Source organism: Phyllostomus hastatus, unplaced genomic scaffold (assembly GCF_019186645.2).
Source record: "Phyllostomus hastatus isolate PE091 unplaced genomic scaffold, TTU_PhHast_1.1 phas_contig_477, whole genome shotgun sequence".
Taxonomy (NCBI): Eukaryota; Metazoa; Chordata; class Mammalia; order Chiroptera; family Phyllostomidae; genus Phyllostomus; species Phyllostomus hastatus.
This window is the reverse complement of record NW_025333889.1, coordinates 4,063,463-4,088,465: the sequence shown is the minus strand read 5'-3', so window position 1 is coordinate 4,088,465 and position 25,003 is coordinate 4,063,463. Positions and strand designations below refer to the sequence as shown.

The 25,003-nt window shown below is 57.3% G+C and overlaps 1 protein-coding gene across 1 annotated transcript in view; it reads left to right on the top strand.

The window, feature by feature from the left end:
- Positions 1-25,003, top strand: part of INPP5D (inositol polyphosphate-5-phosphatase D) — a 108,329-nt gene that overhangs the window by 64,987 nt on the left and 18,339 nt on the right. Inside the window, exons 7-19 of the mRNA XM_045845719.1 lie at positions 254-334; positions 498-569; positions 1,611-1,734; positions 9,603-9,709; positions 10,918-11,020; positions 13,577-13,773; positions 14,234-14,351; positions 16,525-16,621; positions 17,087-17,225; positions 17,590-17,698; positions 17,957-18,045; positions 22,581-22,662; positions 23,471-23,560. Coding sequence (XP_045701675.1) covers positions 254-334; positions 498-569; positions 1,611-1,734; positions 9,603-9,709; positions 10,918-11,020; positions 13,577-13,773; positions 14,234-14,351; positions 16,525-16,621; positions 17,087-17,225; positions 17,590-17,698; positions 17,957-18,045; positions 22,581-22,662; positions 23,471-23,560 — 1,408 coding nt within the window. The remainder of the gene's footprint in view (positions 1-253; positions 335-497; positions 570-1,610; positions 1,735-9,602; positions 9,710-10,917; positions 11,021-13,576; positions 13,774-14,233; positions 14,352-16,524; positions 16,622-17,086; positions 17,226-17,589; positions 17,699-17,956; positions 18,046-22,580; positions 22,663-23,470; positions 23,561-25,003) is intronic.

The window sequence follows — 25,003 nt, the reverse complement described above, 5'->3', positions numbered from 1 at the left end:
GGTGCGAAGCTCTGGGGGAGAAGCAGATCGAGAGGGAAGAAAAAAGGACTTGTTTTTCAGCCATGACGCATTTAAGGCGATGGGCAGTATCCTTGATTTCTGCACGGGCAAAGGGCGTGCACGACAGTACTTCTGGGTCGTGGGGGGGGCGGCGATGAGGTGCGATGAGGCGTGGAAAGCGCTCGGGGTCGCCGCTCTCGGCGGCTGCCACGCGGGGAATGTGCCCTGATTGGCTCGTGTCCTCCCCTCCCAGGGGTCTGGTGACACCACTCCGATCAACATGGTGACCAAGCTCAGCCAACTGACAAGTCTGCTGTCCTCGATTGAAGATAAGGTACCTGGGGAGGGGGGTCCTGCAGCTTCCCTTGGCTTCTCTTCGGTCTCCCCTTGGCTCGGAGAGTGCCCAGGCGCGCGGGCTCCGCGCCTCCGGCTCTGTCCCCGAGGAGGCCGCCTCCCTTCGCCTCCCGACCTGGGGCGTTCTGCATGTGTGCCCGCAGGTCAAGGCCTTGCTGCACGAGGGCCCCGAGGCTCCCAACCGGCGGTCGGTCATCCCTCCGGTCACCTTCGAGGTAAGCGGCTGTGCCCTTGCGCTTTGCAGCTGGAGGCTGGGGCACATTCTGGTCCCCGCAGAAGGAGAGCTCTTGGCCCAGCTGTGCAAGGCCAGGGAGCCCAGTGACTGAGAACGGCAGGCAGTGGGACCTCCCGTGAGGATGCTTAGGCGTCAGAACGGGTGTCCGGGTGGGCACGTGAGCCCAGCTTCCCGGGGAGGCTCCCTGGGAAAGAGCTTCTCGGCCCCACATGACTTAAACACTGTTCATCTCAGCACGGGGCAAGTGGTGAGGGCATCCAGTGGGCCCCCCGAACTGTCTGCATAGTGCCTGGTGGGGGGTGGTGGTTAGGGAATGGTATGATTTCCCCGGGAGTGACCGAGTCAGAACCCCCAGGCTCTGGTCTGGAAATTTGCCTCCCTTATTTGTGCCCACAGATTGCGGTGCGTCCCTCTCAGCCCTGGGCCCACAGTCAGAACCAGGATGAGATGCCCCCCCGCCCCACCATGTCCCCCTCCCAGAAAGCCCTTCCCAGCCCTGATGATAATTCTGCTTTAGCCTAAGTTTCTACCTTCCGAGCACGGCAATTGTCTTTTTCCTAATTAGTATCTGTCATTATTCCATTATTGGTTGTAATAAGGCTCAGGAGCTTAAGTCTGTCGCTAAAAACAGTCTCTGGAAGTAGGTGACGTCAGATTAATGGGCGTTGCCCAACGAGGCGGTGCAGGAACGGCTTTCCAGCGGGTCGTCACCTGTGTCCCGCAGCAAACCTGTGGGCAGAGCAGCTCACGCACCCCCGACGGCTTCGCTGGGCTCCTCCCCTCGTGTCAGCCGTTGTTAGGAGCTGCCCCGGGAAGCCTGGGGGTGTGGCTCCGGGCCAGCGGGGCTTGGAAGTAGAAGCTGGGTGGCCACCTGCAAGACACGGAGGCTGGACTGGCCAGGGGAGAGAGGGGCTCGCCATGGGAGGGTTGGCACCCTGATGAAAGCCTGGACAGAGAAGAGATGACCGACATCTCCCCCTCCTCCTTCCCCTCTTCCTCCTGCTCCTCCTCCTCTTCACAGGTGAAGGCGGAGTCTCTGGCGATCCCTCAGAAACTGCACCTCAAAGTCGACGTCGAGTCCGGGAAACTGATCGTCAAGAAGTCCAAGGACGGCTCTGAGGACAAGTTCTACAACCACAAGAAAAGTAAGGCCCTCGTGCCGGTCACGCTCCCGTTCTGCCAGTGCCCTTGCCGATGGCCGCCCGGCAGCAGGCCCGTGCTCCCCTGCACCAGGGCACCCGGTGCCTCCCGCCACCCCCCCCCCACCACCCGTGGAAAACCCCGCCCGGCTCTAGGGCCCACATCTCACGCCCCCTCCTCCCGAGGCCTTCCCCATCCGTCCCACCTCCTTCCTCGGGACCCGGGAGATGTGGCGGTTCTGCGACACGTTCCTCCCTGCTGGGGCCAGGCTGACGCAGACGGTCACCTCCTGGTGCCTGGTCCAGGGCCTTGCATGTGTGAGGGCTGCGGCCAGAGTCAGGCAGCGTCTTCAGTGCAGCAGTCACTGGGAGGCAGTTCCCAGGGCGTGGGCTCTGCAGCCGGACTGTGCAAATTCACACCCCAGCTCTGCCCCTCAGCAGCTGTGGGACCCTGGATGCCCGAACCACACTGGGCCTCGGTGTCCTCATCTGTAAAAGGGGGGTGACGAGGATGAAGTGAATAATTGGCGTGGAAGACTTCTTAGGAAGGAGCCAGGCATGGCGGGGCTGCTCTGAACACCTGAGGCTTTGCACCGTCGAGTGAAGTCATGAGTAAATCAGGAATATTCACACACCACGTGCTTGGGGGCAGGTCACTGGGGGCACCGTGGGGGGTGAGAGCACGAGAGGCTCTGGTGCTGGATCAGGCTCTGCCACGGGCTGCTGCCTCACAGCCTAGCCACTCAAACTCTCTCTGGGCCTTCGTTTTCCCATCTGTGAAATGGGCAGAGTGATGATGATAATTACAGATTCTGTAACAGACTTGCCCTGAGAGTGGGTGAGCCGGTGCACGTGAGAGCAGCTGACACTGACCTGCCGCAGCGTGAGCCCAGGGCCCGGTATCCAGGCGGGGGCCGGGAGAGGGGCTCTGCCCACACGGGCCTGCCCATCCCGCAACCTGCTGCTGCTGAGTCCCACCTGGGAGCCACCCCAAGGCCCAAGGGGTGCTTTCTGGGCAGCGGGGGATGGGAGTGTGGGGACCAGCTCTGGGCGGGAGGTGGGATGCAGCAAGGGGAAGGGTGCAGACAGCACAGAGCGGGCTCAGAAGCCCAGCCTTGAGTCCCAGCTCGGTCACTTGTGACCTTGGTCTAGTGGCCTCTCTCTCTCTCTCTCTGCTCCTCAGTTTACTCTTCTGTCAGATGGGTATGCAGCATCCTGCAGGGCTGCCACGAGTCTCAAATAGGTAAACATCAAAGTGCGTGGGGCCTAGGATCTAGTAGGTGCTCAATAAAACTGGCTGCCGCTGCCACGACCATCATCATAATTATCCTTCCAAGTCCAAGGTAGCTGTGAGGAAGGAGAATAGGTCAGTGAAGGTGGATCAGGAATGAAGTCCCTAGATGCTGGAGCATGACAGGCTGTCATACTCACGCGGAGGTGAGGTCCCAGTGGTGGGCAGGGGCACTCTGTCCACAGCCAAGTTGGGCAGGAGAGATGGGGGACTCACTGAGAGCCTGAGCTGGAGAGGGCTTCACTGAAAGCCACGAGCCTAGAGCCACACTTTTTATCTTTATCTGTGACAGAGAGAGGGTTACAGCTGGAAGGGGGCGGGGTCCCAACTTTGACAAGAGGAAACAGAAACCTAAGATGAGTGAAGCGATTATCAAAGAGTGCCTGGTTGCTCTAAAAAAAAAACTTGAGGTTTCTGGGCTGAAAGAAATACCTCCCAGGACTCTGAGAAGCACCGTGAGCTCTTGCCAGCTTAATTCAATGGGCACTTTTTTCCCCTGAACATCTTGCACGGGCCAGCTCTGAGTTGCAGACCTCCGTCAAGGAATCAGCAGTTTAAAGAGAGACGCTGGCCTGCGAGCGTGTGGTAGCATGTGGGTCAGAGGCAAGGTCAGCCCTGGGGGAGGACCAGTGAACCCTGCCGTGGGGTGGTGCAAGGCTTCCTGCCACAGAGATGGCTCTGTCCGGGGCTTTGAAGAATGACTAGGAGTTCACCCAGCCTGAGGCGGGGGAGGGCATTTGGCCGGGGACAATGGCGTGTGCAAGGAATGCAGCAGACTGTTGGGGAAATTGCATGCTGTTTGCTGTGGCCGTGAAGAGAGGAGCAGGAGCAGTGGGGCACGGGGTCCCTGAGGTGGGCAGGGCCTTAAATGCCAAAGTCAGGGTCGGAGCTGTTGTCCTGTGGCTGGAGAGCACTGGCGTGGTTAGCACCAGAAGGGTGAAAATACACCTTCGTGGGATCGCGGACGGTGGGCAAGCTGCTGTCGGGCCAGAGATGGGTGAGAGAGCTCAGCTGGACATGAACGGCCCTGAGGAACCCCAGCTCCAGCCCCGAATGGATGAGTACACTGTAGGCTTCTGAGCCCTTAAAGGAGAAGCGTGAGCGCCTGGCGCCTGCCAGCCCAGACTCTCCGGGGAACGCACCTGCCTGCCTCCTGGCCTCCCTCTGGGCTGGTGGGGCCCGGCTCACCTCTGTCACGGCACCTGTCACATCAGAACACAACCCCCCCCCCCAAAGTGGGCAGGGTCTCTCTCTGACAGGCCCGCTCCGGCACAGGACCTGGTGCTCAGCAGGTGCGCACTCAGGGACTGCCAGGTGACTGAGACCCCTGCGGCAGTTATGCTCAGGTGTCCCCTCCCCGTCCATGAATGCAGGTTCCACAGAGGCCAGGAAGTGGGTCTTTCGGCTCACTGCTAAATCCCCAGAGTCTAGGACATTGTCAGGCTCAGAGTAGGGCATCAATAGATATGTACTGAATGAGTGAACGAGTGAATGAACGAGTGAATGAATGAGTGCGTTCTGGACCAGCGCAGGAACACAGCCCGTGTGGCTGTGTGTTTCAGGGGCTTCTGTAACTGGCGCCGGGAGGCACTGTACTTCGGGGTGAGGGTGCCAGCTGGGCTGGGCCCACGTCCTCACTCTAGGGCTCAATAGCGGTGTGACCTGGAGAAAGTGACTTAAACACTCACAGCCTCCTCCGTGTCCCTGCAAAAGAGGGGTCCCTATAGGCTGTGGCAGGGCCGGTGGGACAGGGTCGGCCCTGGGCCGGTCGTGGCCCGCAGTCTGTTTCCAGGCCTGGTGCCCCCGTCCCTCTGGGAGCAACTCTTTGGCGGCGGTGGCTGGAGCGTCCTTGCCCTGTCCCAATCACCGTGTGCGCAGCAGCTCCGGCACCGAGCCGGCTAGGCATAGGGGCATAGGAAAAGCCGGTGCCCGCAGGAAGAAGTCATAATGTGTTCGCTCACTGAGCAGCCGCTATGCGCCAGGCGCTGGGGAGACGGGCATGAACAAGCCAGGGAGGTCGAGTTCAAGTCCAGGAGAAAACAGGTACACCGACATGCACACCAGGACAGCGTCGGGGGTAAACTCCCGGCTGGGATTTCGGTGGGATGACGTGACGTCCATGGAGGAAGGCCGTTCGAGCTGACACCTGAGTGTCCAGGAGATGCTGGCCGTGGGGGGGACCTGAGAAAGGGGCCCAGGGACGGAGGCTCCAGGGTGGGAGCACCTTAGCACTGCGAGAAGGTGGAGCGTCCGGAGTGGAGGTGACTCAGGGATCAGGTGCCAGTCTCGGGGGCGGGGTGAGCGGAGTCCCCGTGAGGAGGTGTCAGGCAGCGGAGGGACAGGTTTCCCCTTTAAAATGAACTGTGGCTGCTGGGCTGAGAATAAGTGACGGCAGGGGGTGGGCAGTGCTGGGAGAGCGATTCTCAGGCCAGACGGTAGCCAGGTGAGAGGCGGCAGTGACTGGAGACGGACAGGTCGGGAGTGTCTGAGAGGTAGACCGCTCATACCTGCCGACGAGTGACAGGAAGAGGGCCGAGGGAGAGAGGGACCCAAAGCGTCTCCAGCCTTCTTGAACCAGGTGTGCGGATAGGTGGGCCACTGACTGGCCCCGCTGGCGTGTTAGTCCTGATCAAGCAAGACGTCACACCCCGGGGCAGCCACGCAGCTGTGCAACCAGATGTCAGGGGGAGCCAGACATCCAGGAGGAAGGAGGTACAGACCAACACCAGCAGGTTCAGAGGCGTCTGGGCACCCCGGCCGGCAGATGGAGCACACAGGACGCACCCGGTATCCCTTGGGCGAGACTTGGAATCGCGATGGCTTCTGAATGCACGTACTGCCGTCTGCTCCCTTCCTAAAGGCGGCACTCACAAGGTCAAAGACAACAAGAGCAAATGAAGGTGATGACACTCTAAACACTGAAAAACAGGCGGATCGTGATAACCAACTTGCCGGAACCAAAAAAAAAAGTTAAATTTTGAGCGAGCAGTAGGAAAAACTGAGACACCTGAGTCACACCACAGAACCCACAAAGGGCATGGGAATTGATAGCATCAGGGGCCCCTAGGAGTGGGCCTGAGCTTGGGGTTATAAACAGCAGAACTGGAGGGAAATCTGTTTAAAAAGAGTTAGACCCAGCAAATCCCCCCACTCCTCACGGGCAGAAGGCAGGATGTCGGTCCTCAGAAGATGGTCAAGGGCTGGGGGGCACCGGCCACGGTGAGGGCAGAGGAAGCTGCTGGAGACACTACTGTTCACTTTCTGAAGGCTGAGCCCCAGCCCTCGGCCCTGTCCAGCGCAGGATGCTGCTGGCTGGGCCCACGCCCTGCAGGCAGGAAGTGGGAAGTGTCTTGGGAGCATGTGACCGGCACACAGAAGTCTAAAGATGGTTTCCCCACGAGTCAGCCCGTGAGTCCACCCAGTGCGGAAGCCCTGCCCCGCGGGTCCCCTCTGTCACTTGGGTCGCAAACAGCCAAGGGTCACCAGGCACTGGCGGGGAGATGGGGGATTCAAGCCCCCCAAAAAACAGAAGACTTGAAGGAAACAGATTATGAAGGCAAAGGAGATTGGACCATGAAACAAGAAGAGTGCTATTTTAAAAGGAACATTCAGAGAAGAAAATAAGAATGAAGGAGGGGGAAGGGAGGGAGGAATCAAAAGATTATGGCAGATACTTTAAAAAATACAAACTGCCCTGGCTGGTGTAGCTCAGTGGATTGAGCACCAGATTGTGAACCAAAGGGTCAACAGTTCGATTCCCAGTTAGGGCACATGGCTGGGTTGCAGGCCAGGTCCCAAGTAGGGGGCATGTGAGAGGCAACCGCATGTTGATGGTTTTCTCCCTATCTTTCTCCCTTCCCCTCTCTAAAAATAAATAAACAATAAACTATTTTTTAAAAATAAAGACTCAAGGGAAGAGTGGAAATCTAACATTGAGGGGAGCTCCCAAAAGGTAGAACAAATGTCCTATCTTTCCCTATTTAGTGAGGGGAAAATACGGATTTTTAGAGAGTGGAAGGCATCATGAGGTTCCACACCGGAATATAAGTGCCAGTAAGGGAAAATGGAGACAGAATGAGAAGATTTGTTAAAGGAAATTCTCAGCACCCTGAGCAGCGTGGGTTTCCAGTTTGGACCGGGTCCGCCGACTGCCCAGCAGGGCAGGAGATCCGTCCTGCCCTGAGCCACACGCAGCATTGGGAAGCCTTACAGCACTGCGTTCGAGGGAAAGGTCCTAGAAGCTAAAGCAAACAGTAGAATCGGGGCCTGTGCTGGGGGTCCCCAAGATCCCCTCCAGGTTCAGTGGTTCACCCGGGGAGCCCGCAGGACTCGGCGCAGAGTCACGCAGCTACGGGTCATCACAGGGAAAGGGCACGTGGGTGAAGTCCAGGGGCACCAGGCACAGGTCTGCCAATGGGGCGTGGATGCACGTGTGAAGAGCCGTCCACCAGGGAAACCCCTGGGACCCTCGGCGGCCAGGGTGTCTGCGGTCACAGAGCCGCCCTCTGCCTGCCCCTGCACCCATCCCCAACTCCCAGGTGGGGGGCAGGTGGTCAGCCCACACCACGTTTGTCCAGTTTAGGCACAGCAAGCAGTTCGGAGAGTGCTGGGAACCGCCCCCTGCCAGTCAGTTCCAGGTGCTCGCCCAGGGCCTCCTGGGGAGCAGGCTGTCCTAGGCGTCACGGTCAGGCCTGCTGTGTGCCCTTCTCTGCACGCGGGAGGATTGGAACATCGTTGCAGCGGTGCCAGAAACTAGAGGTGGTGAAGCAAGGTCTCCGAGTCTGGGGCAGATAATTCTGAGCTTGGGGTTCTGTTAGTGAAGCAGGGGGTAGAATTGTCAGACATCCAAGGCCTCCAAACATTTATCACCCATCCCTCCTTTCTTGGAAAGCTGCTAGAGATGCTGTTTTACCAAAATGTAACCAGACGCAAGTCTGGCTGCCCACTGCTGAGAAGGCCAATATTCAAGAGGCAGGTGCTGGCGTAAAGGACAGCGGTTTATTTCCGGGTGCCGGCCACCTGGAAAGTGGGGACTGAGGTCTCAGAGCCCATCTCCCCCTCTCAGGATGCAGAAGTGTTTATAAGGAGGGAGGGGCTTGCCAAGTTCACGTGCAGACAAGCACGGTGGCCCATTCCGATAGGACAGGGACAGTCCCGTGCGTGTCGTCCGGGTTTAGTCATCCCGGCTTCATGTCACCCTGTCTCTGCGGTTGAAGGTCAGCAGATCTCCCAGGGCTGGGATGCCTGAAGGTCGGGTCTGCATCTTTTGAAGTCAGTTTCTAGGAATCTTGTACAAACATGCTGTTCGTCCACCAGCTTCATCTCCATCGGAGTCAGCACCTAACAAACCAATGTCCAAAGAACGGGGTGGGTGGGCTCCGATTTCCCACTGTTGCAAAAATGAGGGCATAACCCAAGGAAGAAGAGGACAAGGGAAGCAGGTGACGGGTCCCTGGAGGGTGGGCAGGGCAGGCCCGCGGGTGATGGCTGTGCCCCAGGCCTAGAGGCCGCCCGTGCAGAGAAGAGAAGGCCCGGAGGCTCTGGGAGTAGCTCCCCTGGGTGGCGGGGGGGCAGCTGGCGAAAGTGCTTGACCACGCAGAAAAGAGTTATAAACAGAGGGGGGACCAATGGAAAAAACCATGGCGACTATTAACTCTGGGAAAAACAAAAAGCTGCATGCCAAAAAGGGAAACCATCGGGACGTGTCTGTCAGTAGCGTCTTCCTAGTCAAAATGAAAAAACACTGACCACTTACCCAGCCAATAGGATCGTGTAATTATTGGAAGGAGGATGGAGAGACTGACCTCATGCATTGGTGGGGGTGGGAGAATGGTGACCAGAGGACAGGCTGTGCGAGAAACAGAGCTCTTGGGCTGTCATTCATCTTGCAGAGCGAGAAGCCAACGTGCACTAGGAACTACTGCACTGTTCAGGCCTGGAACACTGGGAAGTAGCCGTGTAGGCATGTTATTTAGAAACTAAGTAAAATTTCAAAAGACTGCATTAGGAGAGTCAAAAGTGGTTGCCTCTCACGAATCCATGTTTCTCTCATTGATGTTTCTCTCTTTCTCCCTTCCTTCCCCTCTCTCTAAAGATAAATTTTAAAAAATCTTGGTTTAAAAAAAGAAAGCGGTTGCCTCTGAGAAGCAGAACGTTGGAGGGAGGTGGGGCCGGGGCATATCACTGTGTACAAATCTTGTGGAACAGCTTGGGTCTTTTCTCCATTGATAGAAAAAAAATTTTAATTTAGATGTAAATGAAAAGCAAAGCAAAAGCAGGAAAAGGGGTAGGGAGGGGGAGAAAGAGAAGGGAAGAGGGAGGAAGATGAAGAGACAGTAGTCACACTCCCTCCGCCCAGCCAGGCCGTCCCTTGCTTGTCGCGGACACCACTCTGTCCCGGTGTGAGGCTCTCCCCGCAAGAGCAGCTGGGAGCAGAGGCATCTGGGAGCCTCGGCACAAAGACGGTGCTCCGCCTGAGCAGGGGACGGTCAGGGTTGCCAGTCAGGTGCCAGGATAGAGTGGGCGCCGTACCTGTTGGGGGTCGAGCTGGCGCAGGAGTAGGTGAACTTCCATTTCTCTTAAGTCCTGCAGCTCATCAAGTCTCAGAAGTTTCTGAACAAGCTGGTGATTTTGGTGGAAACAGAGAAGGAGAAGACCCTGCGGAAGGAATATGTTTTTGCCGACTCCAAAGTAAGTGACAGGAGACGGTTAAGATTAATCATGGCCCTAGTGTTGACCCTCTGGTGCACAGCGCGGATGAGGCAGGACAAGAGGGGTCCCCGCCACCTCACCTCGGGTGTCAGTTGGTCACAGCTTGGCACCGCGGTAAGGCGGGGCAGGGGGGGGCAAGAGCTCCCAGCACGGGTTTACAGGGACGGGGCCCCCTGTGGGGGAAGTGGCAGGGGTGGGCTGGCGGGAGTCCAGTGGGAGGTCCCGGGATGCCCAGAACCGCTGAGAGGGTGGGGAGGACTGGGAGCGGTGATAGGGAAGGGGCTGGGAGAAACAAGGACGTGGGGGCCCGACAGGCGATGGAAGGCCGGCAGGGCATCGTGCTGGGAGTCATGCTGGGCATCGTGCTGGGCGCAGGGGCAAAAGCCAGTGCCACCCACCGCCGCAGGCTCCGCAGGGTGGAGCCCCACAGGAACCTGAGGCACCGCATTTGCCCTATCTCTAACTGAACCTGGGCGGGTTCCCAGGATAACTAAAGGAAGACTATTAGGGAGCCTATGGCCACAGCCTTCCTTTTTCTACTTTTCGATTAGTTCCTTTAATTTCCTTGCATTGCACAAGCAATCTAGTCTCCCTGGTGGCAAAGTTACAAAGAGGCAAAAAGTGTAAAATCGCAGCACCCGCATACCACCAGTAAACCTTCCTAGATGGCATCTTTCCAGGATGGTTTTTGTGTTTTTTGATAAAAATGCAGTGGTGCCATCCATACTGTTTCGTCACCCAGCTTTCTGTACCTAATATATGTTGACCACCTAGTCCTGCTGATACAGTGCTTCTGCACCGCGGTTTTTGAGCCCTGTGGTGTCCCAGCGTATGGGTGACCCCTGAAACCATTGTGACTTCATCTCCTAAGATTGGACGTTACGGCTGCTTCTGTTTTTTTCTGCATTAAAATGCATGCTGCAGCTCCTGTGATATGGTTGGGCCTGTGTCCGGTTCTGGAATATTCTAGAGGCTGGTCCTTGCCGCCGCACGTCTGGGTCACAGAGCGGCCACTCGCTCGTCTGCGACCTGTTTCCCCGCTCGCTCCGTGTCCGGGAAGTTCGCCCCGACTAGCGCCCCGCCTCTCGGTTTGAGCGAGGCTGACCGAGCGCTCTGAAAGCGCAGTGCGCTGGGGCGGGGGGGGCCGGGCACAGGCCTGTCTGAGACTGTCTGCCTTCACTCCCCAGAAGAGAGAGGGCTTCTGCCAGCTCCTGCAGCAGATGAAGAACAAGCACTCGGAGCAGCCGGAGCCCGACATGATCACCATCTTCATCGGCACCTGGAACATGGGTAGGTCCGGCGGCCGCCCTCCCTCCCAGCGCCTCCCCCTGGGTCCTGCTTCCCGCCTCAGGCATCCTCAGAGCGGCGGAGGGAACTGTCGCCCCCGCCCCCCCTGCACAGCCTCCCTTCCAGGGAGTACCAACCTTCTCCTGAGACGATGGGTAGGAGGGCAAGCCCTGGGACTCTTGTTCCCCAGGAGCCACTCAGGGGCTTAAGTTCAGGGGCTTTTGGCGCCTGTTGGAGTCGGAGAGCACCGGGGGTGGGAGAAGCTGCGCACCTGGGCTGGGGCTGCCCGTCTCGGACAGCTCGCTGAGGGGGCAGGGCTGGAAGAAAGAACTCCTTCCTGGAGTGGCAGCATTGCCACAGACAGACAGACAGACAGACAGAGGGATGGTGCCCAATTAAATCTGAATTTCGCATAAATGACAAATAATTTGGCCTGGCTGGCGTAGCTCAGTGGATTGAGCTCGGGCTGCAAACCGAAGCATTGCAGGTTCAATTCCCAGTCAGGGCACATGCCTGGGTTGCAGGCCACGGCCCCCAGCAACCGCACATTGATGTTTCTCTCTCTCTCTCTCTCCCTCCCTCCCTCCCCTCTCCAAAAATAAATAAGTAAAATCTTTAAAAAAGACAAATAATTTTTAGTATAGGTATTTACCTAGAAACACATATATACATACTATATATTATGCTAAATGTACATATTATATATTTATACACTAATATATGTTATATACCAAATATATAAATGTAATATAATTTATACTGAATACAAATTTTACTACTTAGTGTAACTAAGCAGCTAGAAATAAGTACTAGCAGCCAAATACCAACTATATATTATACTGGATATTGTACTATGTACTTATATAGTAATGCATATTTATATACGAACTGTAAATTATGCTCAATAATTATCTAGCGTAAGTATTCATTGAGACATGAAAAATAAGTAGATATACGACGGCCAGTTAAATTTGAATTTCAGAGAAACAGATACTGCATGGGATAAACTCATTCTACAGACGAATCTCTACTGTTTGTCTGAAACGCAAATGTAACTGGGCATCTGTCTCCCCGCATGGCTCTGGGCAGAGTGAGGCCCGGCCCCCCGCCACCCACCCCCCATGCAGCAGACAGCCGCTCGGCAGCCCCGGAAGGAGGGCTGAGCCTCAGCAGGGGGCAGGGGGTGAGAACTCCATGTGGGACTCCTGGCCCACCCGTGGAGTGGAGGATGGGCCAGTCTTCCGGAAGGGAAGTCAGGAGAGCTCCGAACCCCGATTCCACGAGCTGCCAGCCGCCCCGCCCCCCGCCCCCCCCCCAGGCCTTCATGCCCGGATATTCCAGGGGCCGCAGCAGCACTGACACAGAGCTCATGCCTGCACCCCAGGGTCTTGCACCCTCCCGTGTCCTCTCCCATGTCTCTTACGGACGCTCACGCCCGGGTGCGTGCACGTGGGCTCACGGCCCCTGCCCTTTTTTCCCTCTGTGAGCATGGAGGCCCAGATTTGGCTGGGCACGGTGAAGGCCGTCCTGGTGCACAACTCCAGGGGGCGCCCTTCACCCAGAAGACAGTGCAGAGGAACTGGCTACACCAGGGTGGGGTGGGAGGGTCTCCCTAAGCAGAGACCACCGGTCCCCAGCGTTCATGCCCCCCCCAGTGAGACATAGTCAGGAGCAGAGCCCCGCAGCCGTCAAATGGCTTCAGTTCTTGCCTTTTGGGGATTTGGGAGCCAAGAAGTCGAATCTCTGGGGGAAAAGCTTACTTACCCTTTAAGGTCACTGAGAGGAGAAATAAATCTTTCATCATTTCTTTATTGAGCTACTTCAGTGCATTTTTCGGAGTGGGCATGGAGGGGGTCTCCACACCCTTCCTCCATTTCTGGCCAACACCCTCACTCACGTCTGACCTTGGCCGAGGTCTCTCGTTTGCAAGGAAGCCACAGAAGCCATGGTCTCCTGGCCGTGGGCCAGAGGCCCCATCCCAAACCTGTCCGCCCACTGGGTCGCCTTGACCACAGACTCTGTGTCCCCAGAGGGCTGTGTCTCAGCTACAGTGCAGCTGCAGGGACTCGGCGCTGTGTGTGCCCTCGTGCACCCCTAGTGCCAGACGCCCCGTGGGCTCCTCCGGTGTTTGACACTTCACATGATCTTTTTTTTTAAGATTGTATTTATTTATTTTTAGAGGGGGAAGGGAGAAAGAAAGAGAGGGACAGAAACATCAATGTATGGTTGCCTCTTATGCACCCCCTACTGGGGCCCTGGCCTGCAACCCAGGCATGTGCCCTGACCGGGAATTGAACCAGCGACCCTTTGGTTCGAAGGCTGGCACTCAATCCACTGAGCCATTCCAGCCAAGGCTTCATATGATCTTTACAAAGACACTTAACTGACCTGACATCCGGGGGTTAGTAGTACCTGGTTCTGCGTCTAAGGCATTGCGTGGGGCGGCCTGAAAAAGTTTCGTGTCTGTGTGATGCCCCCACCCCCAGCGCGTCCCCCAGCTCTGTTTGAATTCTGCTGATGCGCCTGTGACTCACTTGGTGTTGGGTTTTGCTGTTGAAGGTAACGCCCCCCCTCCCAAGAAGATCACGTCCTGGTTTCTCTCCAAGGGGCAGGGAAAGACGCGGGACGACTCTGCCGATTACATCCCCCACGACATCTACGTGATCGGCACCCAGGAGGACCCCCTGGGCGAGAAGGAGTGGCTGGAGATACTCAGAAACTCCCTGCAAGAAATCACCAGCATAACTTTTAAAACGGTGAACAGCTGGCTACCACCCTGGCTGGGACTCCGGGGCGGTGGGCTTTGCGAGGCTGGCCAGGGGCTTCTCAGAGGCGTGGGTGGGCTCGGCATATCGGTGCTCCATTTCTAAAAATGCCTGGGTGCTCAGGGGTCCTCCCCTCACCTCCGGGGCCCAAGAGGGGGGCCTGTGTTCAGAAACCTAGAGGGCCCGTGAGTGTCCCTGGAAGTGCCTGGGGCCCCCTCGGCCCTGCCTGTGCTTGTAGAGCATCTTCACGTCACCGAAACCTCATCAGGGCCAGCTCTCGTCTTTGAGATACGTTGTCCCATCTGTGGGACGTCGTTAGGAGTCCCCCAAAGTCTAAGGGTTATGGACAGGGGACCCCACACTCAGGAGGCGAGGGCTAGGTGTGCGTCTCTATCTCTGGGGCCAGGCAGGACCCCCCGGCCCAGGGTCACAGCGCTGTCCTCCCCACCAGATCGCCATCCACACGCTCTGGAACATTCGCATTGTGGTGCTGGCCAAGCCGGAGCACGAGAACCGGATCAGCCACATCTGCACGGACAACGTGAAGACGGGCATCGCCAACACGCTGGGTGAGCGGGGCGGGGCGGGGCCGCGTCCCTCAGCCTGTCCGGTGCCACCGGGACATGCCCGGGCTAAAGCCTGAGTCTCCCGTCCTGGTATCCCTTCGGTCCTGGGCAGACCAAGGCGGCTGGTCCCCGAGCTGACACTCACCCGGGTCAACACCAGCACCGTGAGGGCTCTGCCCGAAATGCAGGCTCTGACTCGGCCAGTCTCTGGTGGGGCCCGACTTGCTGTGTTTCCAACAAGGAGCTGGTGGTGTCAGCACCGCTGGCCCCCGGGCCCCACCTTGCACAGGGGGACCTAGGGTGGGGTTCATGGACGCGCTACGAAGGGCCAGAGAGCAAATTCTTGAGCTTTGCAGGCTGTGTGTCCCTCCTTGTCCCTACCGCTGTCACACAGAAGCAGACACAGATGCATGCGGTGAATGGGAGGGGCTGTTCTGTAACGCTTGACCCGCCACCCAGGCCTGGGGGGGGGGCCTTGAGCTGACGCAGGTGCGGGTTGCCGACCCCTGGTCTGACCCTGGACTGATGCGGGTGGGGTGTGGAAAGGCAGGCCTCAGCCACAAGCCAGCGGGACCAACTGGGGTGCCTCAGAGAGTCGAAATGAGAGCAGAGGACCCCGTGACTGTGTGAGTGTGCATCTGTGTGTGGATGTGTGAGTGCGTGTGGCAGGTGCCCCCACACGGGCCGTGGGCGGAGGTGAGGGTGAGGCCAGCGGTTTCTGGGGGTTGGGGTAGAGCCAGGGCAGTCCCAGAGAGAACAGGAAACAGCAGAACTGCTGCAACCAAACACGAAAAGCTCTCTCAGCGTTTCTGCTGACAGACCTCGCACTGCCGCGTCCACACCCCCTTGTCCCTCCTTCCTTCCTGTCGCAGTGGCTGTCCTGTTGTGAAATCCACACCTCTGCTGCCTAGGAACCTCCTGGCGTCTTTGTTCGGTGGCTGCCTGGGCTGCCTGCCACCCCGCACCCCACACCTATCCCTTCCCAAGCAGAGCTGGCGGATGCCCAAGGCCTTTTTTCTTGTTTTAAAGATTTTATGTATTTACTTTTAGAGAGAGGGAAAGGCAGGGGGAAGGGAGAGAGGGAGAGAAATATTGATGTGCCAGAGAAACATCAATAGGCTGCCTCTCACGTGCTCCTAACGGGAGACCTGGCCCACAACCCGGGCATGTGCCCCAACCGGGAATCAAACCAGCGACCTTTTGGTTCGCAGGGCAAGGCCCATCCCGCCGAGCCACGCCAGCCGTGGTTGGATCAGCCACGTCTCACGTGCTCGGTACACAGGCTCATCGCTGCTGTGTGGGACGGGCTGGGCTCCCAGGCAGAGTCACGGGGGGCAGCGCAGGTGTGGGGCTCTGCGGACCCTGTGGCCTGTCGCAGCTCCTCAGCCCTGCGGCCGTAGCGGTGCGCCCATAAAATGTTCTTCACGGGTTCCGAAACCTAAAGTTTCATGTCACTTTAATATGTCGCAAGATATTCTTTTGATTTTTTTTCCCCAACTCTTTCAAGAGGTAACAACCATTTGGGGCTGGGGGTGGGCCCCTGTTTGCCCACCCCTGACCCAGAGGACCTGGCACACCCCCAGATTCCTGGGCCTCCCCCCAGACTCTCTGATGCCGCAGCTCCAGGGTGGGGCCCGAGAACGTGCCTGTCCCACACGCTCCCCCGGGACCCTGGCGCTGGAGCGGACTTGGAGAACCTCTGGTCCAGAAGAGAGTAGAACCGGTGGAAAGGGAGGTGGTCCCGGTGCGGGTTTTGGTTTCCCCGGGAACCGGGAGTCAGCCGGGTGCAAGGTCGGCCCCCCCCCCGGCCCCGGCTCCGTGTTCCGTGACTTCTTCCCACGGCTCCTGGCCGCTTTTCATCGTCCAGCCTGCGTGGCGCGTGGGGGGACTGAGCACCCCTTAGGGGGAGATGCCAGGATGGGGTGCCCTGACAGCCCCCTCCCTGGGCCCTGCTGAGGCTACTGGCCATTCTCCTCGCTTTCTTATTCCCCCGGAGGGGTCTCAGCCTCCTCGTCCCTGTCTCCCATCCCATCTCCTCTCCCAGACGAAGCTACGTTGCTTTCTTCCTTCCCCACTCTCCCGCACCTGCCTCTGCCTGCCTTTCCTCGTGTTGTCTGCCCGCCCCGGGACGGGCCGGCCCCTTTGGCATCCTGACCTCTTTCTCCCCTCCCTTTAGGGAACAAGGGAGCTGTGGGGGTGTCATTCATGTTCAATGGGACCTCCTTGGGGTTCGTCAACAGCCACTTGACTTCCGGCAGTGAAAAGAAACTCAGGTAACAGCAGTCATTTCCCCGAGAGCCTGTGTTGGGGTGTTTTGTCCAGACAGACTTCAGCCCTGATTGCGACCGCCCTGGCCGCGGCGGGGACCCCATCCCCTCGGCCTCTGGGGTCTTTTCCTGCAGTGTCTTCACAGTTGTGACTTCCAGCCAGGGCAGAACGGACATTTCTTGTGTCATTAGCCTAGTGGATAGACACTTGAACATTACTTCTTTCTGGAGTCACGAACCTCCCCTGGCGCACCCTTTCAGGTGCCTGCCGGTGGCCCAGTCGTGAAGACAGCCATCTGGAACGTTCACAATTCCGGGCCCCACTGAGCTCCCGCTCCCGGGGCCCTGGCCCGTGGTCTGTTGCAGCAGGGGCCAGAAACCTGAGTCTCGGTCCCGCCGCTCCCCCTCTGAGCTCCGCCACGGCGGAGGGGGGAGCCCTGCCCTGACATGGCTGCTCTGTCGGTCCATTAGGCGAAACCAGAACTACATGAACATTCTTCGGTTTCTGGCTCTGGGAGACAAGAAGCTGAGCCCCTTCAACATCACTCACCGCTTCACCCACCTCTTCTGGCTCGGGGACCTCAACTACCGCGTGGACCTGCCCACCTCGGTGAGGAGCTGCCCACCCAGGGCTGGGGCTGCCTGTTGGGGCGGGGAGCTTCCACGAGAAACAGCCAAGAGACAGACACGCCTTCCTACCGAATGGGGTGGCGACAGAACAGTATTGAAAGACAGCATGAAGAAACACAACGTCCCTCGGCAAATTTGGAATAGCCAGGAACTTAGGTTATCCGGTTGGGGTTTCACCATTGCAGGGTTTTCCCTGTGAAACGGCGGTGCTAAGAAGCGCCAAGCCGGCAACCCCAGGCGGGGACCGGTCTGATGCAGCATGGGGGGCTCTGGGACCTGGGGAGGGCGGTGGCGGCCGCGGGCGGAGGAGACGGGGGTCTCACGCGGCCCTGCCCCCGCTCCAGGAGGCGGAGGCCATCATCCAGAAGATCAGGCAGCAGCAGTACGCAGACCTCCTGGCGCACGACCAGCTGCTCCTGGAGAGGAAGGAGCAGAAGGTCTTTCTGCACTTCGGTGAGCGCGGCCGTCCGTCTCCCCCGGGCCCTCGGCTGCCTCGCTCCGCCTCCCCTAGGCGGCTCCCGAACACCCTCCTCCCCGTGGGTGGGGGCGGGGCTCCATGCCATCCTCCTCCCCGTGGGTGGGGGCGGGGCTCCATGCCGTCCTCATGGGTGGGGGAGGCTCCATGCCCGGCGGGTGGCGGAGGGAACTTGGTGTCTCCAGACGTGAGACGCTGGGCAGCGAAGCTGACCCTGGGGCTTCGTGTGGTTTCAGAGGAGGAAGAAATCACGTTCGCCCCCACCTACCGCTTCGAAAGACTGACTCGGGACAAGTACGCCTACACTAAGCAGAAGGCCACGGGGGTGAGTGCTCCCCACCCTCTGTCTCCACCCGCGGCTCCGGGTCTGGTCCCGTAAAGGCGAATGGGCTGGGATGAGCGTCCTTGTCCACTAGGCAACAACAAAAGAGAGAGAGAGAGAGAGAGAGAGAGAGAGAGAGAGAGAGAAAGAACTAGAAATCACACTGCATCTCTGAGCAAAAACTCGGTTTGATGCCCGCTCAGGGCTCACGCCTGGGCTGTGGGCCCTGACCCCAGTTGAGGGAGGCGTGCGAGAGGCAACTGTGGGATGTTTCCCTTTGTTCTCTTCCTTTCTCCCTTCCCCTCTCTCTGAAAATAAATAAATAACATCTTTTAAATTAAAAAAAAGGAAAGGAGAGGCTGGACGACCAGACATATACACATAAGGAGCTGGACTCGTGACTTCTATGGTATTTGCCTTCTGTCCGAGTATCCGGGGACTCTGAGAGGGTTAAAAGTGTCATTTCCTTAACTGGGTTCTGAAGCGCATTTAAGAAATGCCCTGTGGTCCAGCTGCTGGCTGATGTGTGCCCAGCGAGTCCTCGGGAAGCCAGCTTCTCTGCCGCAGGCCTTGTGAGAGCCCCTGTGGGCGTGTGAACACAGTAGCTCCCCACGAGGCAGTGCTGGTGCCAGCCCCAACTGGCCTTGGAGTGCCAGTGAACAGCCCCTGAGGCTGCTTGGGTTCCCAAGGGTTCTCTTGGTGTGTGGGGATCGCTGCAATAAAACGTTCATTCTTGTCCAGCAGATAGGTACTGGTAAGCCGTGACGGGCTGGGTGCTCTGCTGCATGACGGCAGATCAGAGGGGAGTGGGCTGTCGGCCCCTCACCCCCCCAAGAGTTGATAGCAGGAAACACAAGACAAGACAGATGCACCAGGAGAGTTTGGTGGTGCCAGATGCAGTGAGGGGCAATCAGGGAAGGATCAGGAAAGGTTTCTTTTTCTTTTTTTAGATTTTATTTATTTATTTCTAGAGAGAGGGGAAGAAAGGGAGGGAGAAAGAGGGAGAGAAACATCGATGTTCAAGGGAAACATCGATCAGTTGCCTCTCGCACACCCCCTACTGGGGACCTGGCCTGCAGCCCAGGCCTGTGCCCTGACTGGGAATCGAACCAGTGACCCTTTAGTTCACAGGCTGGCACTCAACCCACTGAGCCACACCGGCCAGGGTGAGGGAGGGTTCTTAAAGAGGAGCCATGTGTGGTGCCTTGAAGAACAGCGTGGGTTTCAACAAGCAGCCGCGACAAGGGGTCAGGGGCCGATCCGTTTCTGGGGGAGAGAACTGCTGGGGCAGACGCCGCGGCAGGAGGCTCTGGCATCCAGCGTCTCCCAGCGGACCCGACCCGGGGAGGCCGGGCCTGCCGTAGGGTCCTGAGGCCGGAGCGCTGCAGTGGCGAGCTTCCTGGGGCCGCGAGAGGCCCAGGGGAACGGGGGGCAACCCAGACACTGCCTGCGGGCCTCCTGGGCTTCCCCGGGGCTCAGGGGCACTCGGAGAACCGGAGCAGGAGAGGAAGGCCGAGGGCGGGGAAGACGCCAGAACAGAGAGGCTACCGAGGAGAAGGGAAGACCGAGCACTGCCGCCTTGAGCGAGGCTGAGGCCCCCCCCCAGAGCAGGGCACCCCCTCAGGGCGGGACCCCTTCCTGTGAGACGTCCACTCGTGGCTGTGTGGCAGGTTCAGGGGGACACGTTTGGGGCTGATGACGGGGTGGTCTGGTTGACTTGGGGGGAGTCCTAGATGCCAGATTAAGGTTTTTTGTTTGTTTGCTGTTTTTGGATGTTTATAAGTTTATTTGAGTGAGCCAAAACCGGTGACGTCAGCTGGAGAGCAAGATCTCAAATGTCCCAGGTTTAGGTTTTAACCTTTTCCATGGGTACCAGGGAGCCGGCAACCATTCTGTAGGGGGCGGCGGTGGCGGGGGGCAGCTGGCAAGGTCACAGATGCACAGAGCACCCTAGTCTGCTTCGGTGGGAGGGGCGAGGACAGCGCAGGGGACCAGTGTGGAGGCCCAACTGGTGGGCCCGGCTGAGAAATAACTGGGGTCTGAATGGGTGAAAAGAACAATGAAAGTGAAACAAAAGGAGAAAAGCAGGATACGTTGATAGATCTGATGGCCATTGATTAAAAACTGGAAAATCAGAAGGCAGGGTGGACTTGGAGGGGGGAAAGAAAACCAGAGCTTGTTTTCCGACTTCTGTGATGGGGAATCTCAGCAAGCCTCCAGGAAGCAGTTCAAACACTAGGTTGCTGCTCATGAGAGAGGCCAGGGCTGAGCCGCAGACCGGGGAGTTGCCGGCCCGGAGAAGACAAGGAGTGCATGGAGGGTGAGGCGGGGAGAGCCAGGGGCGGATCCGGGGGCCCTCTGCGTTAGGGGCTGTGCGAGGCAGAGGCAGAGCCGCCCAAGGAGACAGAAAGCGTTTGCTCGCGTAGGAGGTGGGAAGACCCAGCAGGCAGCTCGCACCACGGCAGCCGGGGTGAGAGCCTTCGTGGTCGGTAAGGGGTGAGACATGGGAGTGGAGAGCGCGTGTCATTCAGGGGATCCCGGCACGGGGAGCTGGACTTGCCGCCCAGAGGTTTTGGCGGGTCTTAAAGGAACAGGGGGGCGCAGGGTCTTGGGGGCGCGATCCCGACTGCAGGAGGACAGGCTGGCTCATTACCAGGGCTGTGTAGAGGGGTCGTCGGTGCAGATTTTCAGGAGCGCAGGCGTCCGGGGCTCATGCCCACAGGTGCTGACTCGACAGGCCTGGGGCAGGGCCCCGCTTTCCGCATCTCTGTCCTTCAGAGGGGCGGCCAGGGCTGGGAAGCGCAAGGTTAAGAAGTGGCAGTTGGGCGGCACCTGTGAAACGACACCTACCCCATGATTCAGCCGTTCCACTTTGGTGTAGACCCAAGAGAAATTAGTCCATTTGTTCCCCAAAGAGCAAATGCAAGACTGGTTTAACACCTTTGTTTACAATGTCCAAAGACTGAAAACAGTCCCACTTCCATCAACAGTAGGACAGACAGACGTGGTACATACATACATACATACATACAGTGCGATGCAACCCCGGCAGTAACATGAAAGGGCTCCTGTTCGCAACAACAGGAGTGAAAGAAGCCGGACACGAGAGAATGTACAGTTGGCCCTGGAACAACACATGCAATAGAAAATACACATGTAACCGTGGACTCCCCCAAAACTTAACTAGTAGTAACTGACCAGAATCCTTACAGATAACATGAACAGTCGATTAACACATATTTGGTATGTTCTATACTGCACGCTTACAACAAACTAAGCTAGAGAAAAAGAAAATGTTGTCAAGAAAATCCAAAGGCAAAGAAAATCCATATATGGTACTGTACGTATTTATTGAAAAAAATCTGCATTTAAGTGGACCCACACAGAACCTGCATCGTGTAAGGGTCCACTGTATGCACCATCTGTAAGTTCAAGAGCAGGCCAAGTGAACCGTTGGAGCCATTAGTCCCAGCAGTGTTGGCCTTGAAGAGGGGATAGTATTGACAAGGAAGGGACAGGGGACCCTCTGTGATGGTGGAAATTTTCTAAATCTTGATCTGGGTAGTGGTTAAATGGGTGTACATGACCGTAAAACTTCCTCAAGCTCTGCATTTGAGATGAGTACACTTCACTCAATATGTTGTACCTCAAGTTAAAAAATACATAAATGGGCCGCCCAGGCAAAAACATCCTTGAAAGAAAATGGCTAAAAAGAAGGGAGAGAAATAATGGAAGGAGATGGCAGAGATAGGCTCTTTCAGGATGAGCACCTTTCCATTCGGAGGCAGAGGAGAGAGAGCTGGAACTTACGGAGATAAGGATATTGAGTAAGGGGGACCAGTATCGTTGCCAGGTTGCTTTGTTTAGTACGCCCAGTGCAAGTGCTGCTCGCAAGTGAAGCCCAGAGAGGGCTTGACTTAGTACGTACTGTTTGAATGGTTGGATGGGCAGATGGGTGGGTGAGTGGGTGGGTGAGTGGGTGGATGGGTGGATGAGTGGGTGATTGAGTGCGTGGATAGATGGATAAGATAAGCAACTGGGAAGATGGATGTGGGTGGATGCATGGGTGGGCGGGTGAAGGAGCAGATGGGTGGTTGTATAGATGGGCAGAGAAGCAGATCAATGGATAGATGTGAGAATAGAGGGGTCAGCTGCGACAGCTGGAGTATGTCATTAAAGCAAGTGGCTGGAGAAGATAAACAGAGCCCGAGTTGAAAACACAGGTAGAGAGTTTCCTCTGAGTTAGACAGAAAGTAAAAGAATGTAAAAACACGAGATGCTGAACTGGGGAGGGGGCGGGCGAGGGGGCCCAGCAGTGGGCCTGGCTGGTTCTAAAGGGGGGGGGTCCAGGGAGTCGGAGAGTGTGGGGGCATGCGGCCAGCGAAGGGGCGTGACGCCGTCTCTGGGGAAATTCTGGAAAGAACCAACAGCGGACGAATTCAAGGGTTGCCGAGGCCCCGCGCTCATCTTTTCTTTTACTCGCCTTCATGCTTTGGGAGTCGCGGGCATTTCACGAAGCTTGTGACTTTGCTTCGCAGATGAAGTACAACCTGCCCTCCTGGTGCGACCGCGTCCTCTGGAAGTCCTACCCGCTGGTGCACGTGGTGTGTCAGTCCTACGGTGAGTGGCCGGTCGGGAGCCCATCTGTAACACGGGAGAGCCCCCTGCAGCCCCGGCCGGGCCGCCTGGAGAAGCGGATGTGCCCTCTCCCGTCTGGGGCAGCAACGGGGCATCTTCCGGTTCGGGTAGCATTTGAATGATGGAGCGCTTTTTAAGAGAAACATAGAGGTCTTTCTTCTGAAAAGGGCGTATTAGGTTTGCTCTATGTGGGATGGTGATTTTCATGGATCAAAAGTAGTCAAACACTGGAAATTGGTGTGGTTCCTCCTCATACATAGTATACATACATGCAGCTGGAGGGATTTAAAGATAAGTTACATGGAAGAAAAAGGCATAATGTGCAATTTTTAAAAAATAAGCATGGGAAGATTATCAAAATGATTAAATAATGATGGACCCTGGAAGTTTACGATATGCTGAAGGAATTCTTAATCGCTTGAGTGCTCATTCTGAGAAGCGAAGTGTTAGCTCCTGTTATTGGAGCTACTCTGCTCTGCGCACTTAAAAATTCAGTCCAGCAGGGCGCTCAGACCCCGAGACTCCCCACACCTTGCGCTCCGAGATCTATGTTAAAAGTCACGAGTCTTTAGGGGAAATGAGCATAGGCACATCTGGGCCACAGAGGGGACCGTGTCACACACTGTTACTGGGACCTTTGGGCATGGTTGTGGGAGGTCAGTGGGAACACGAGCGCAAAACTTCTGGACGCTTCCGTGAGCGTGAGTGATTTTGCTGCGGGGTTGCCAGCCCTGGGTTGACCAGAAGGCTCTCTCCTCCCCTGCTCAGAAACGGCTTCCCTCCCCTGCAGGCAGCACCAGCGACATCATGACAAGTGACCACAGCCCTGTGTTTGCCACATTTGAGGCAGGAGTCACCTCCCAGTTTGTCTCCAAAAATGGTAAGTGGTGGGCAGTGTCCGTCCCTCTGTTGTCCACAAAGACGGGGGCCCTGGGGCACCGCCCTCTGGTGGCAGCCGCCGGCGGCCTGCACGCACGCCCCTCCTTCCGGCACACCCGCGGCCCAGCTGCGTCACGATTTCAGGCCAAGCACCTTCCTGTTCTCTGCAGCACATACGTTGGCTTTTTAAGCCTCACTTTTTAAAAAGATTTTATTTATTTATTTTTAGAGAGGGGAGGAAGGGGGAGAGAGAGAAAGAGAAACATCAATGTGCGGTTGCTGGGGGTCATGGCCTGCAACCCAGGCATGTGCCCTGACTGGGAATCGAACCTGTAACACTTTGGTTCGAAGCCCGCACTCAATCCACTGAGCTACGCCAGCCAGGAAGCCTCCCTTTTAATACCGTCTTTAAAATGGGGTCACTGGGTGTATTCCACAGTGGGGTGCGTCTGCCACCAGAGACACTTCCGGGCGGGACCCGGATGACCGGTTATTGGTAACGCATTTGTCCTAGTATGTTTTGAGTTTGACTCTTCTGTGCAAGGCAGGCAACTCTGGTTTCCCACTTGGTCTTGCGGTGGTAGGCCTTCGTGTTTAAATGCGCTTGTTCACGTTTGAAAAGTGAGTCTGAAGGAGATGTAGGTCGCTGTGAGTGCAGGCAGGTGTGTGGTGGAGAAGACGGGATGAAGATGACCGAGTCTGGGAAACACGAGAGTAAGCGATGCTCAGATTTACAGGTGATTTTTCAAATGACCGAGCTCAGCCCTGGGCCTGGGTGACTGGGGGACACTGTTGTCACTTTCTCTGCCAAACTACCACTTCTGTGGTCAGCGGACAGCCCAGACTCATTCAAGAGCAGCCTTCCTGGGACGCCTCCCCGTGCTGTTGGTCCCCAGGAATGCGACCTACCCTCCCCAAGCGGCCATGACCCATCATCCTCTCTCCTCCCTAGCTCTGACCACTTGGGCTTTCCAGAACCTTCCACCTCTTCCCCAGCTCCCATCCATCTCCCCTTTCCCTGAGGTCCTGCAGCACCGATGGGGAGGGCCCTGCTGTCACACCCTCGATGAGGACCCTCATAGCATCCTCAGGGGCCGGCCTGCCTCCCCCTGGAGCGACTCAGCACCGAGCAGAGGCCCACAAACACCCACGACCTGAAACACCCACAAACCCACACCCTCTACCTAGGCAGAGCCTGGCCTCGGTGCCCTGGTGCTTTAAAAAGGAGAGAAAAGCGAAGTGAAACCAGACAGACAGAAAAACAAGTGCTATGTGGAATCACTTCGTGTGGAAACTTGGGAAAAACAGCAGCCGATCTCACAGATCGTAGGAACAGAACAGGGTGGTGGTTCCCAGGGGCGGGGCAGGGAGGGAAATGGGGAGACGTAGGTTGGGGAGGGGTGCAGACTTTCAGCTCTGAGATGAGGGGGTTCTGGGGTCTGCG